Below are 16,097 nucleotides of genomic sequence, written 5' to 3' on the forward strand. Positions count from 1 at the left end.
TTGGGAGGCTTCTCCAGAATCTGCATTCACTGAAGTGAACATCACAAAGAAAAATCTGAAACCTATATCTGAATTTTAAGAAATGTCATAAGCAGTATAACATACTTGTAACTTATAAAAATAAAATATGTCCATTTAGTGTGTAGGGATGTCAGCTTGTGCAATGACTTTGCTGTTGATCAGATCTGATGTCTTATCATTGACTAATTGTCACTAGAATTTTGGTTCCCATGACTGGGGTGATTTGGGCTACAACAGCAACAGATCTTACATACAGAGCAAATAATACAGAAGTGTCCCTACGGATATCCAAAATGAGTGAGTGGCCTTAAACTGCCAAGCCTGCATTTGCTAGAGACTGTTGACCAAAATATCTGAATCAGGGAATATAGAATTTCTTTTCTGTTTTAAAACCACAAAGGACTGTCTTGATTATACTGAAAGATAGTGTTATTTAGGGAATATATAGAAAATCCTTACTTTCCCAAGGTAAGGTATAAAACCCTAGCCCCAGAAAATAGATAAACCAGTTTCATTTAAATTTAGACTAATTTTGAGAAAACTGGGGCTTTTAAAAGCAATAGAAACAAAAGTTTGCAGTTCATAGGAAAAGTGTCTTTTCATTTAAAGCATTTTGAGTGTATAAAATGTTAGCTAGCTCTAATTAGGAGAATTTTCCCTCCTGTTTCTTTCAACCTGTGCACGGGGAAGTGTTTTTCCATATGGTTCATTTCAGTGCTTCCTCTCTAGAATAGAAACCCTGATTCTGCTGAGCGGAAGTGTGTGACCCACTGCACACTCCTGTGTACTGCAGCTGCGTCACTGGAATTAGCTATATGTGTGCAGTCAAACACGGGGTTAATCCTAAATCTGTTTCTGTTGTTTGTTGACGCTCCCCATAGCAACTTCAGAAAGAGAAAAAATGTAATAACTAAAAAACAAATAGGGCAAAACATCATGAGAAGCAAGGGAAACTGTGAGGGAGGGGCATTATTTTCACTTTCTTTGCATTCTTTCTCGGATCCACTGGGGTTTATGCAATCATCATTCCCAGGCATATACATCAAATCTCAACATGAGTAACACAAACACAGGGCAGAGTGGATAATAAGAAGTCAGGTAGCCTACTGTCTTCCCTTCTCAAATGCAGTATCATTTATATCAGATGAGTTTTTGTCTAGCTTATTCTCCAACACCCCCAAAAGCCCCTAAGCTATTCTAGTTCCTGATACTCTTTGCTCTGAGGAATATTTTCCTGGTGTCTAAAATGAGTCTTCCTCCTTCCAGTTTAAATCATGAATGCTTACATCAACACAATAAACAAATTATGATCTTTTGCTGCAGCTTTTTATGTACCTGAAGACTGTTATCACATCTTTCCCCTAGTATTATGTTTGGTTCTTTAGGCTATGAATCCTCAGTTAGTTCAATCAATCTTGTTTTCTGCATCACCCTCACACATTTTGGTTGTCCCTTTACCTCTTTTGCTAACCACTACTATCTCCTTTTGTGAAGTTTGACACTAAAAGTTGTCCTGGATTTGTCTTCAGTAGCTTTCTCCCTGCAGTGAACTGCAGGCCAACACCTTCTTTATTCTCCCTCTCACAATAAAGGGGTTAGAGAATTGCTCTGTTACTTCTGATGTCCCTTGTTTGCTCCAGCTCAGTTTGTGCCTTGACCTTTATTTTATTGGTATCTAACATTTTTCTTTCACATTAATCCTTGAAAATCTGAGCTTGCTTCAGCTTTTCATACATTTCCATCTTTGAGATGGGCACGCTAATGCCTTACTGTATTTCCCATCCTCTGCAGGGCACTTTTTAATTAAGTACTTTTCAATTTATCAGTTCTGTAGACATTCCTTACAAAAGACCTAACCTTAAAATATTCTAGGCTTAGTGTCTAGTCTGCTTTCTACTCTGCTTTCTAGTGTGCTTTCTAGTCTGCTATTTTTCCTCTTTGCTCTTTTAAAAGTCACAAGTGCTATTTTTCATGGTTGCTCTCACCCAATTTACCTTTTGTCTTAACCTTCTCAAGCAGTCCCCATCTACTGAAGAGCCTCCTTTTTTTCTGTCACTAGGCACGGCCTGTATGCAAATAGCATCACTGAGGCTTTCCAAGATAGAAAAACTGATTTGATAGACAAACTACTCCACTCTCCTGCCCCTCACAGGATCATAGAATCATTTCAGTTGGAAGAGGCCATTAAGATCAAGTCCAACAGTTAACCTAGCACTGTCAAGGCACCACCAAATCACATTCTTCACTATCAGTAAGTCTGGTGTTTTGGGGAATGCTTTGGTAGCAGTTCATAAAAAGCTTTCTCCACATTATCTTCCAGATTTTATGGCATTAATCAGACACCACAGGAGGTACTATATATTTGTCATCTGTAAAAGTGACCAGTAATCATTAACCTTAATTCCTTCCATGCTCTGCATCTCTGAACATGTGACTAAAACCCTGATGCATGAAGTAACACCTCTTTCCTACTGCATTTGCCTGATTTTCTTTAACCCACTAAATCTCTTATCTATATATTTCTGTGTGTCTAATGATCTCTTCTGAGCAATTGTTGCCTCACACAAATCTTACCATTAAATCAGGGTTTCCACATTCTCTTACCTAATTTGTCACCAGCAGTTCTCTTCCTTTGTCCTGTTTACAGTGATGTGCAATTCTAATCTTTCACTAGTCCTGTAGAAGGTGTCAGGCAGATCTGCAAATCCCTGTTGTCCCTGGTAAGTAGATAGACATTAGTAGCATGCTCCATGCTGTTGATCATCATGTTACTTACCAAGGAGATGTGGTGTACTCTTGGAGCAATGACCATCTTGTCTTTTGAAGATGTTTTGAGGCATTAATTGCTTAGCTCACTGTTGACAAGGAATGACTAACTTCACCTTTTTGTAAATGTTTTTCAGGAAGGCTAGCAATTTCTTGACTGCACTGTATGAGCCCCAAACAGCCATCACCATCATGCATATTGAATGGCCTTTATATTCATTAAGGGTCTTTCTGATGACTTCATAATGCTTCAAGCACGAGCTTGCTCCTGTGCTGCTCTTCACCTGAATGTTCTCCTCCCTCCTCGGTGACTCTTTCCAGAAGAAACAATAAGACTTCATTCAAACAGGTGGAGATTTCTTTATAACAGATGCAGTCCTACACTTTATCTTTCTTGGGTATCAACACTTTGTTATTAAAATGCTTTTCCTTCCTGCCACAATCTCTTCATCTGACAGGCAAAGTGGATTGAAGTATGCACAACAGGACCACCCATCTAGGGAAGCTCTTATTGGTGCTGGTTATTTCACATGGAAGATGGGAAAGGACAAAACACAGAAAATCCAGGAAACCACATTCAAGTTTCTCACATTTTACCATAGCAAACATAACCCTAAAAAGTCTGCACCTCTATCTTCTATGTATATACAGTACGACACATATTGGTCCTGCAGTGATGGTCCTACTTGTTCAGGTATGCTCCGCTAGAGGATTTGGAAGACTTATTCCTTAACATTAATTCCTGGGTTTGTGAGGAAGGAAGGAAGCAGGGTGCTCGTGATCTTTGATCACAGTTGTGCAGCCCACTCATTTAAATAGGGTCTCATTAGCCTTTATTTTTCTGTTCAGATGTTTAAAAGTAATTGTATGTACACTAACGATCTAAAACATTGAATTATTTTATTGTGTTTATATTTATTCTTTGTTATATTTATTAATTAATAAACATTGGTGACTCTGGTGTGTTATTGTTGGAGCCTTTCTATGATACAAAACTATGATTTACTGTGAGTCAACTAAACAGACCTTTAACAAAGGAGCAGAACTCTTCCCCTTTGATGAAGGGTACTTTTTCACTAAAATCTCCATCACCCTGGCATATCCTTCAAAAAATGATAGCTGGGTAAGCGTAAGCACTTAAATAAGTTCTAATAACAGATAACATTATGATAATAACCATCTTATTTCAAGTTCACCTCTTGCTAGTATTACAAGAGTAAAAGCCACTTTTTATTTCTTTCTGTGTTTCCTTATTTTCTTTGGTGGTGCATAAGAATACATTAGTCTGATGGCCAAGAACATAAACACAAAAGAACTGGATGAAGGGAAAACACATCATGGTCCTGAAAGACATTTCTCCACTGTGTTGAATGTGAGTGTAGTACTGAGGGCAGCCAGATCTGCACGTCATAGTCCTCTTATGTTGTTGGCAGCTGGCAAGCTGATGAATGGGATATAAGAATTACTGCATACATCTGACAGGTATCTCAGCAAGGGGCTTTTACTTCTGGTGCTGCAGCTATGAATCTACTGCTTTCTTGCACAGCAAGGTTTCCTCACTTGCAATTCTCTCTTTAAGTCTTGCCCATTGATTAAAAAGCAGCACCATCTAATTCTAATAATTAGAATCACCTAGTCACACAATCAGAATGAAAGTAGAAAGCACAGTATCCGTGGAAGGGAGAAAAAAAAAAAAGAAAAGAAGTTTTGTAGTGATCTGTTAAAGATATCTGTGTCCCTTTTAATCTGTTTGGACTCTTTAATAATCATGGAATACTGTTCTCCTGGATTTATTTTTCTGCCTTTGAGGAAGATGTTCTTAATCACTTGTTCAAATACACATTCTATACACCATACTTCTAACATAAAAACCATTCTCTCACCAGCATGCAGTCCTTTGCTGCATTGATGGTAAGCTATGCACATTGCCACTCCTGTGGGTAAGAGTGGAGGTTATACTGAAGTTCATTTGGAGCTCCTCGTCACAGCCAATTTCTGGTGCCAGAGTACCTTTCTTCAGCTGAACCAGTAGATTTTAGAGATGAGTAATATAACTTTGAACATTTCATAATGTGCCCACCAATGGAGAACAATTATATTGGCAGTTGAATCAGTGAAACTAAGTTTAGGAAAATAAAGAAGGGACAGGCAAGACTGTGAAAATAAGCAGATATCTCCCTCTCTGTCCCTTTCTCTGTTATCTTCACACCCCTTACACAATTCAGAGGATATTACAGGTCTAATATCCCAAATATTTCTATATCATCCTGTCATCAACATTCCATTAGTGTTTTACTCTACTGTAGGTGCAGAATTTAAATAACACACTCTACAGGTGCTTTTTAAATGCATGCAAGCTTGTTTTCCTACTCCACTCTTACTGCCCTTTAGATATTAGTTTAGCATTTGCTTTGTCGCCTTGTCTGTCTGCGGCTTTGTTATCTTTACATTGTTGTCTCAACAATACAGACTTTGAGTACATCTTTTATGTAATGTTCCTAAAAGCCTTTCACCCAAGAAGCTAAGCTGAAATACTTGTTTGGGTGAAAAGCAACTCTGTTGAATTAAGAAATTCTTCCATGGAAAAGTTGAGAAGAAAGGTTATGTAACAACTTTAAGTTATAAAATGGTATATCTGTCACAAATCTTCTTAAAGGGGATAACTATTCATACAGTAATACTATAAATTTTATAGCACTCTGCTGGATTAGATCTACAAATCTATTCCTCTGAAAAATTATAAAGAAATTAATTGGAAAATATTTTTTTTCTGAGTTGTTTGACATCTTGTAGAGATGGATACTGATGGCAGAGGTATAATTCTCTTGAATTCTATTCAGTTCTAAAAAAAAAAAAAACCAAAACATGCACTACAGAAAACCTATCACTTCCTGCATACATAAAACCTGTTAGATTTTATGAGGATGGATAAAACTGCTTAAAAACTTGTCAAAGATTAAGATCAATGTTTCAAAGAAAAGGTTAAATTGCTCATAAATTTAAAATACCTTCTGTGACTCTGATCAGGAAACAACCCATAAATGATTCTAACTCTTCATCCAGTAAATAGTCCTGGTGGAAAGTGGAGAGTGTTTGCCTCCTGAGTGTGGCTGGGAACATTAACACCTGTGCTCATCCCTAATTGGATCTAAGACTGAAGGTAAATTTTCCAAGCGCTGAATATCAGTGATCATCTTTTTCCTTTCCTGTAGATATATTCTCCTCTTTTGTGCTGAGCAAATCAGTCCATTTGAAATCTGAGGCATGTTTAAGAGTCCATTTTCATTCCAGACACTGGATATTAGTTTTGCCCCTGGTGAAGCTGTTATTTGTTGGCATTGAAGTTGCACTAATAAGAAGTAGTCAAGAGTAAAACACCATCTTGTGCAGAAGCAGTGACCATCTGAGGTCTTGGCTTCTGCACTGTGTGTGGATGACTGAGTCCTGGTGTAGAGAACAGGGAATGTGCTGAGGACCAAGTGACGGCAGCAAGCTTCCTACAGGCTCTGTAGTACAGGGGCAAAGTTTAAGCCAAGCAGTGAATGATCAAAACAGAACAACGGAACCATACAGATAAAGGTCATCTACATCAGTTACACTGTGAACAACTTAAAATAGTTAGGACTCATTTATAAGTTTTTATGTAAGACAATTGAGCTCATTTTTTTATCCTTCAGTTATTTGACTTTAAAGATTCACAGGTGATTTCTATAGTCATTAACATCAATGTCTTTTTTGAGGGGGAAAAGAAACCCCATAACAATCTGAGATTCTTCAGCAGTTCTCTAGCTGTAAGACCTGGGGCTTTTGAAAAACGGAAATATCATGTTCATGATAAAACAGCAGAAATCTGCAGTGCTCTAATTAGATCTGTATATTTTTAGTGGAGTTGAGTGAAACTCTGTAAATGTCAGTACTTCCAAGAAAATCCATTCTTATACTGACAAGAGTGAATTAGCCCAAGAATTTTGTCACATTTGTTTGATTTGGGTTTTCAGTCACTTTGGCTACCTGTGGTCAGAGCGAACAGAGGCAGATTAAAATTCTGTGTGTGCTACGGTCACACAACACCATAACACTCCAGCCATGAGAAACCAAGAAACAGGAGCAACACATCGACCTGCGTGGTGATCTGCCCAGCTTCATTAGTCACATCTGCAGAGAGGATTTCTTGTTTCAGATGCAATGACACATAGCCTCAGTATCTGAGCTCTGAGCTGGTATTTCTGCATGAGCTGCGTTGGCCCCTTCAAAATCTGCTTCTGGCTCTTTGTGCACTGCTCCATTGTGCAGTACAGGCATGGTCTGCAGCACAGTCCTGCCCTTCACACTGTAAGGGGTTTTGTCTGCAAGGTCACCTCCTTTCAGGTGTGAGTAGCGTCAACCCAGTGTCAGTAAAACAATGAAACCAAGATTTTCTCCCCAGAGCTCAGTGATGCTTAGCGTGATGCAGAGATGTGCTTGTACATGGTGGGTTTCAGGACCTGCAATTTTTAGTATTGCTTCAACTACCTGAGCTGGAGGATGAAGAATATACTGTCTAAGTAGAAAGTGCCAATGATGAGCAAACATAAGGAAGAGGAAAATACCCAATTCTTCTACTAAACTCCTCTTAGCATCAGAGGTGTGGGTGTGTACTCTTAGGTTTCATATTTTAGGAAAAGTTCTTTTCTTACCCTTTTGAATGGTTGATGTTGTCTCTCTTTTGTTTATCCCTGCAGTGATGGCTGGGCAGACAGGTATGATGTGACAGACGGGTATCAGCGTGAAGCTGTAGGTGGCATAACGATCAAGCTCCAGTCTCCTGATGTGAAATGGTTTGATGATTACTACCTACAGCTTCGGCCAGAAACCAATCACCGAAACCCATGGTTTCAGGAATTTTGGCAGCACAGGTTCCAGTGCCGGTTGGAGGGATTTCCTCAGGAGAACCCCAAATACAACAAGACTTGCACAAGTAAGTGAATTTAATACTTGTACCGTATTGACTGAAGGTCTGCTGTAAAGAGCTCACGTTAGACTGATGCAACCTGATCTGGTGGAATAGCGAGTGAGGCTGGAAGGCAAGAGGCTGGAATTGCAATTGTTGCTCCTTCCAAAATTATGACAACCACAATTTAAAAAATATTTAGATTTCTGAAGAAACAAATAGAGCCTCAGTACCTAATTCCTCTCTGTATTTGTAAATCTTGATTCTACTCTACCTCCATAGGCATCTAAACACTTTCAGAAATGTTGCAATACAAAATTCAATGCTTCTTTTCCAAAGCAGGGCTAATCATATTGCTTCAACTCACAGGGGCAGTGAGACAGTTAACTGAAAGTTATCTAAAATCCATATGGCAATGATGATTATTTGTGTACTTCAGACAGAAGACTAGCTGGTTTGAAAGATTTCATTAGTTTTTTTTTCAGCCATGAATCATTTCAGGAAATGCCATTTGGATCTGAACTTTTTCATTAAATTGTACTTATTTTAGCAAAAACTGACACAACATTTTGTCATTTTTGCAAAACAGCGGCAAAAAAAAAATTTTCCCCAGAAAGATGTGGTGCATTTTTCTGTGTTTTTGTTTGCTTGTTTGTGGGGCTTCATTATTTCTGTTAATTGCTCTTTATTTCATGAGATGTCAACCAGTACTAAACCAGCGGGCATCCTGCTGGTGCTGGGGCATAAGGGGGTGTCATGCTGGGCATTGGCCCAACCACAGCTCCCAGCCCCAAAAGATCTCCTCTCCTAAAAAATGTCAATGTCTTCTACACACCCATGAGACCAAGAAAAGACTTTAAGGATCAAAGTTCTGAATTTACACAAAACAAAACCCACTTAAGTCCCACCTAACATTCATAAGTCTCTCATTTGATTTGGAGAAGGTTGCAGGGGAAGTTTGTGGCTGAGATGCACACTGAATTTAGTGAATCTCAGTGTACAACATTCAACTGATTTTCTCTCTTCCAACACAGCCTGAAACAGGTTTTATTTGCACTATTGACAGGTACTGCATATTGAGCAGTAAACTTCATTGATTTTCCCATAATAATGTAGATCTCATGTCAGTACAGTGGTCATGGCTGGATACAGGCTAATAAAGACCTGATTTCTATCACTGTGCTGTGTTAGCAATGACATTTGAACCTGACTTTTTTGGGTTTCTTTCTTTATTTACTTTTTTGCCATCACTGGGAGAATCTAATTTATCTTTTATATGAAAGATCAAGAACTGTGAAATGTAGGTGCCTACAGAGTCTTTTATAATGCCTAAAATACAATTCACCACCACAAGAAAATTATCTCCAGGGTGCAGGGAGATGTTATTTTAGACACAAAGTCACTCAGTCATGGATAGGAGACAACTTAATCATAAAACTTGAATAGCTTGGTTTGAACAGCACTTGTCACTGGAAGGCTTCCCACAAAGAGGTCCTGAATGAGCCACAGCTCAAATAGATTCCTAAAACCCAGGATTGTCAAACACACAAAGAAATGTGCAAGAATCACAGTCTGCTGATTTGCAAATCATGAAGAGATAAAAAGACTAATTTCCCAAATAAATTGTTCTAATTCCTTTTCCTTCAGCTTTATTGTTGTATTCAATGCTGGGCTATAATGCTATGGTAAGAGAATGAACATCAGATTATAATAGCTTTAATTCTTCCTTGTTGCTGTAGGGCAGAAAACGTTAATTCAGTTGTGGAATTCCCGGGTTAACAACACTACCCTACAACAAATGACTAAAACTGCCCATTTAATCAGAGTTTTCATACAGGAAGTTATTAGTTACTATGTTACTCAGTTTTATAGTTCTGATTTTGATCTAGACCATCTGTCAAAATTCATATAAAGGAAATTCAAAGGTTGGCCAGAAAGATGACATGCAGATTTACTTACTGTCAATTTTTTTTTGTGCCATGAGTGCTAAAACATCTATGCTTTTTTTTTTTTCATAATAGCCCCAAAAGTAGGCAAGGGTGTATGATAAAATGAAGAAATATTGAAGTTAGACAACACTGTGTGTTTACAAACAGGAAAGACATAAATTCTCTGAGAATTACAGGATGGGGAGACTTTAAAGTTGGGACTTTAACCTCAAAATTAACATGAAGTTTTGAGACTGTCATGTTACTTTTTGTTTCTACCTTATTTCCATATGAGTTTGAAAGTCAAGTCTTTATATTGATTTCTTCATTCATGTTTGTTTACCTCAAACACTCAAATTTTTGAGTCTTAAATTCCCTCAGCTCACACTTCACTGCTGTAAAGATGATACTCGATCTCGTGGGTCACAAGCATTTCATAGACTGTCCTGACAGTTTCTGCACAATGATGAATATATTAGTGCTGCTTCATATTTATCCTGTTAAGAAAACAGGACTGTGCCCTTTAGTTTATATAACTGAGTAGATATTCTTCTCCAGTAGCTGCATTAAAAAAAAAAATAAAAAAAATCTAAAGGTGTTTTTCAGGATTCCAATTAAATTGCTGAGAAATGTTGGAAAGAAGTAAAAATCTATTTTTGCACCCAGAAGCAAGCCATTTTTTATTTGTTGGGATAATGATAAAAAAGATAAGCATAAAGGTGATTGATGTTGATAGATGAGGTCATTAAATGAAAGTGTCTATATAGGAAGAAATAATCATTACTTCAGTGGGGGAAAAAAAAGATTATTCTACACAACCTGCTTGTGCTGTCATGAAAAAATAAACAGTGGTTAACAGTATAAACAACTTGTTAAGCATAAGAAGATAAGCCTGAAATTTGAATAGATAATTGATTTCACCTATGCCCCAGGTATGAATTTAGTTGTTTAAACCTTTGTATTTACTTTGCTGATCCCTGCCTAATAAAATGGTAGGCTACACTTGCCTCCACGACAGAAAATACATGGAATCATAAGTCAGTGAAGGCAGTCCCAGTGACGTGTGAGGGTTTTTAAATTTTTTAATATAACCTATCCATAGATAGTGCCAAGCAGGTATTATTATGAAATGAAGACATGATGCATAAGGAAACTGTGAAATCAGCCAAATAAAGAGAATCAAAAAAACAATCCAAAGTAATTTTTTCTCCATTCATTTCCATCAAGCACTAAGAAGTCTCCAAACCTTCACATACACTTAGTTCACACTGAGATGAAAATTCTAGCTTCACGACCACATTTCATTTGCAGATTTGAACATAGTTACTTAATCCAAATGAGTGTCACTGTTGTTGCTAAGTTCATTGATTTTCTGCCCAGCTGGAGCACCACAGAAAGTGAGAAGTTTGCAGACTTATCTGACTTGATTTTCAGTGTAATCAGTTCCATGTCACAGGAGAGCTGCTACAAGCCACCTCTGAACACCAAGAGTCAAAGCAAAGAATTTAAAATGCATCTTTAAATGGAGACATGTAGTGGCCTCTGAACACTTGGGATTTCACATGAATTGAATTTGGCTTCCCTTCTGGCATCAGTAAGATTTTTTTTTATTATCTAAGGCCACAATTCAGTAAAGTTCATAAACAGATGTGCAAGTTGATCCAGGTGAGTAACTCCCCTCAACAACCATCTTCAGGTCATGAAAGGCTAATCCAGTCCTTTGGTGTTGATTGACTTTGGACCTTTGAAGACTAGGTATGTATGTGCTTGCATTCTTACATACAAGTGACTCAAATTCCTAGCACTTTTTCCTCCGGGTAAGGGTGTTTTACAATGGCATCTTAACACAGAGCAGAAACAAAACCTGATGCAAGAAAAGTATGTTGTGAAACTCTGACTCAACTGACGTTACTGGAAAAAGTCAAGTCTTTGAAGTCACCAGGAACAGAAGCATACTTATTACATTTGCCAATCTGTTAGATGAATCCTTTTGCCTCTTCTGCTAAGTGATCTTATTTTTCCCATACTGTTTAAAAGCCAGAAGCACAGGTGAAACAGCATTTTTTAAGGTGTTACTTAAACAGAGCAAAGCCAAGATACACATCCCAAGTATCTGTGATCTAAGTGTAAGACAAGAAAGAGCAAATAGAGGGTGATGCTGATCAAGCAGTGCAACATCTTGGTTTGAGGTTACAGACCTCAGAAAAAAATGGTGAGTTCATGTAAAGGAACAACAGAAATAGGAATTTGAAGAATGGTGATGGGGCACTTGTGCAGGTCTTTACAGCAGAGTCCTGACCTTAAATACTGTGGTTCAAAGCAGCAGGCTAGAAAACACAAAGGGAAATTATGGAGGTTGGGTAATCACAGACAAAGATCAACCACAGACAGGGCATAGAGGGCACTGAAAGCAAGGAAAGCAACTTATGTCTGACATGCTCGGGAGCAGGAAGCAAGTGGCAGGGTTTATAGGGCAGGAGAACACACTTGAAGTGATGAACAGGGGAAAATGAGATTTGCAGAGCATCCTGAATGGGTCTTAGCAGGATCCAGAAATCCAAATATTCCATTCATTATTTAACCATGTGGATTCTCTGAGATAAAAACACTTTCTCCAAGGTTACAAAAATTGACAGAAGAAGGATGACCAATCTATCTCCAAGCCATAAAAAACAGGATTAAGGGTGAAGTTTATCTCAGAAAGGGAAAATAGTGAGATGTGGGTTAGATACAAGAAAAGTTTTGCAGCTCAAGGTGCAGAAGGGCATAAAATGTTTATGCAAAAATTATCTGTCTGTTTGCTGAATCTCATTCAGCTCCAGCTACTTTTAATGAGGTTAAAAGGACCCACAGAAAGTCCCACATTTTCATCTGAACAGAAATTTGGTTTAACAAACGGCTCTTTTGGGTTTCCAGATAGAACTAAGGAATAAAATATGACTGTCCAGTCTTTGCACAACAACATACTAATGATCTGTTTGTTTAATACAAACTCAAATGCCAAAATTGGTTTACTCAGAACTTAGCCAATAAAATAAATGTGCTGTCAGAATGAAAGGGTATTTTCTGTATTTCAAGGCATATGTCACATTGAAACCTCATATTCCCCAAACTTATCTTTCCTGCGCTTTTATTTTTTAGGTATAAATGAAAACAAAACAAAACAAATTAAGTTAAAATAAGGTTGGGGTTTTTTTGTGTTTTTTTTTTTTACACAGTGAACTAAAAGGCATTTTAACTTTCCCGAATATGTCCTTTCTGCCACTCAGTTTGGTAATTGATATCTTATGTCTCATGCTGGGTAGTGTCTACCTGAATAATGGTCCAGCCCTCATTTTTATGGCCCACATTTCAGATCTGGAGAGCAAATACTAGTTTATTAGTACTTTTACAGTGCTGCTGGACCAGGTCCAGGAATTTCCACAGGTCAATCAGCTGTCAGGCATAGATCCAGAGCTGAGTTTTCTAGAAGTCTGACATAATCTGAGCCAGGAGCCTACCCAGACCTGTCACTATTTTTTTGACACAGAGGAAGAAACAGTGTGACACTAAGAATTGCTACACGCTCTGCTATACCTAATTGAAAAACTTTTTGCTATACATTGATCCTGATTTTAGCACATCTGTAACTCAAACTCACGAATAACTTGTCTTCTCAGTGCTGTTACGGAATTCATCAAACTTCTTCAAAATCTGGCTACAAATCTACATCTATTTTTTTCTTCACTTTATGCTCCCCGCCATTCTCCTTCCAGATATTAGATAAATTTGATGATAGACAATGTTACTGTGGGCTTATTCTTTAGATGATAATTCCTTTTCTCACCACCTTTCTGAACCTTGAAATCTATATGGAAGAGATGAATACCATTGTACAGGTAGATGATGTCTCTCCATCCTTAAGAATAAAAGTAATTCTGTTTAATTACATTTAAGTACAATTAAATGTATTCTGATTATATACAGTTCTTATTAGATGTATGAATTGGAGTAGGTCCTGTCATTTTTTTCTCTCAGCAGTTTGACTTCCTATATAGGTTAAAATACTTCATATAAACATGTTTGCAAGTAAAGGAAGTTTCATGCCAGAACTTAATGTCCTTTTGTGTCTGCAGCAACTGTCATTGTCATTTATGACCAAAAAAATTGAATTCTGTAGAAATTGAAAAGTTAGTATTGTTGTTAGGAAAATGGTGTGATGAAATAGATAGTTATTTACTTACCTTCTCCTTACTATCACTGTTATTCTTTTGCTGATTTTACAGAGCTTGACAACAGAAGCCAGAATTCCATGAGTTTGTAGGCATCCAAGAATGCAAGTCAACATCTATCTAGTCAGATTCATGAGAGCTCTGAAAATGCCTTTTTCATGTAGGTTTAAATAGACATAAAACACCAAAGTCAACTATGTATTTGAAAAAAAAAAAACTTTTGAAAATACTCTCTGCATTTTAGGGCACTGAATTTGGTGCCTTAGTCATTATCAAATGTAACATTTTAGTGATAATCATCACAGGAAGCGTAACACTGCCAGTATTGGCTTTCAGTTTCAAAGAGTGAAAGTCAGAATTGGTCAGAACTTTTGGTGAGTGGATTTCACTGGAATATATTTGCTTGTTGAATTTGCAAAATGTTCCATAGCAGCATGTTCATTCAATGACACACAGTTTGAAAGAAAATCATTGAAATGAGTCATTTTTTGTTTTCTCATTTCAATAACACTGAAGTGTTTTGTTTCAAGTCTATAATTTGCTTTTACATTGTTTCAGGGTTATGCTCTGCTTTTTGCCTCAGCATCAAAGTGACATTTCCCAGAGTTGCCGAATCTCGTTTCCTCTCAGAATTTCTTTCTCAGAAAAGATAAAATCCAATCTTGAGGTTTTGTATTCATTTTGAATGGAAAAGGTCATTTGAACTACATGAAATTTCCTATAGAGCAAAAAAATCTCTGTTCTTCAGTCCAAGAGCAAGAAATTAAATTAGGAAAAGAAATAAATTAATAAACTACTACATTTCTTCTTAGTTGAAAAATATACCTGGAACCTTACAAATACAGAGAACTGAGAGTTACTTTTTTTTCTTTCATGTTGCTTTAACAGAAAACTGTGCCTGACACATGTTGCAAAAGGTTCTTTTTCTGTATCTTTAAACAATGATAACTAAATTAGCTTTGAATGCTTTGTTTCATCTTGGCTCATATGTACAGCCTTCTCTATATTCTATAAGACTCCACTCATTTCTTCATTGAAGACACGTGCACTTTTCTGGGATGACTGACTTGGTGGGATGTCATCCATGAATCCAGGGAAATTTACAGATGTGTTCCCAAGAAGTCCAACAGTGACAGGACGGACTCATGAAAGACCTAAGAAGTTACACACCATATTCTGCAGCAGACAGGCACTATCACGTCTTTGTTGCAAAGATTAGCCTGTTGTCCTGATTTATTTCTGAGCTATTTACTGAGACAAAGAGGGGAAAAAAGGGGGGAAAAAAAATACATTTTCTGGTGGGCTTGAACTTCCAATAGTGCTATCAGAATGTCAATGTGGGTTATTTTTGCTAGCAAAACTGAAATACATTTCTGTCAACCCCTTCCTCTCAAAAGAAAAATTAGCACAAAGAATCAGTTAAGTATATAATGACATATATATGGAAACCATATAAAAACTACTTTGTGAATTAGTCATGGAGGCACATTATGAGGCAGTTGGACACAGTAGGTTATATTTCTGGTTTCCTCTGTAATGTCCTCTAGGATTTTGCCACAAACAACCTTTGATCAGTGAGAAATGTTAAACTAAAAAAAAAAAAAAAAAATTTAAACATTACCAGTTTCCTGTTATTTCAGTGTTAAACTCATTGCATAGCAAAAACGACTGCTCTGCAGTTTGGAAAGGATATTCTCCATATTCTGCCTCATATTTTGTTCTCTTCTTTATCCTCTGAGAATGAAACAGGAGGGGGGCTGCCTGGAATTTAAAGTATTTTCACTCTTCCATTTACCTTTTCTCTAGTCTTTAAAAATGAAAATATTCTTAGCTTTGGAAGAGTTAGAATACAGAAAAAGCATATGGAACCATGGTCATTTTTCATTCTTTAACATCCCTGCTTGAGGTTTTGTAATGTCACCAACTGGCAAACAGGGGAAAAAAAAAAAATAATAAAAAATCTGTTTCATCTTCTGTGAGGATAAAAAGGAGGGAAAATATGAGGAATGACAGTTTTTTCACCAAAAATCAATAAAATAATAAGTTTTATTGGTGAATGTTCTCTGGTTATTTCCATGATAAACCCTGGAAACAGCAGTAGAATTTCAGTTTCCTGCAAGATTTGGTTTTGCTTTGTCTTTCCCGTATTTTGGGCTGGAGGGGAATCGGTGTTTTGAGGGTTATGTCGCAAATTATTCCCACGAGGGGGAGCCACAGCCCGGGCCAGCCGGGCTAGCCCCC

At 37.3% G+C, this 16,097-nt stretch overlaps 1 protein-coding gene across 1 annotated transcript in view; it reads left to right on the plus strand.

The window, feature by feature from the left end:
• LOC103768569 (metabotropic glutamate receptor 5) overlaps nt 1-16,097 on the plus strand; it is a gene marked incomplete at both ends in the record, with an annotated part of 103,251 nt that overhangs the window by 74,232 nt on the left and 12,922 nt on the right. The window contains one exon of the mRNA XM_008935721.1: nt 7,509-7,744. Within this exon, the coding sequence (XP_008933969.1) occupies nt 7,509-7,744 (236 nt within the window). The remainder of the gene's footprint in view (nt 1-7,508; nt 7,745-16,097) is intronic.

This window comes from Merops nubicus, unplaced genomic scaffold (assembly GCF_000691845.1).
Source record: "Merops nubicus isolate BGI_N331 unplaced genomic scaffold, ASM69184v1 scaffold3672, whole genome shotgun sequence".
Classification (NCBI taxonomy): domain Eukaryota; kingdom Metazoa; phylum Chordata; class Aves; order Coraciiformes; family Meropidae; genus Merops; species Merops nubicus.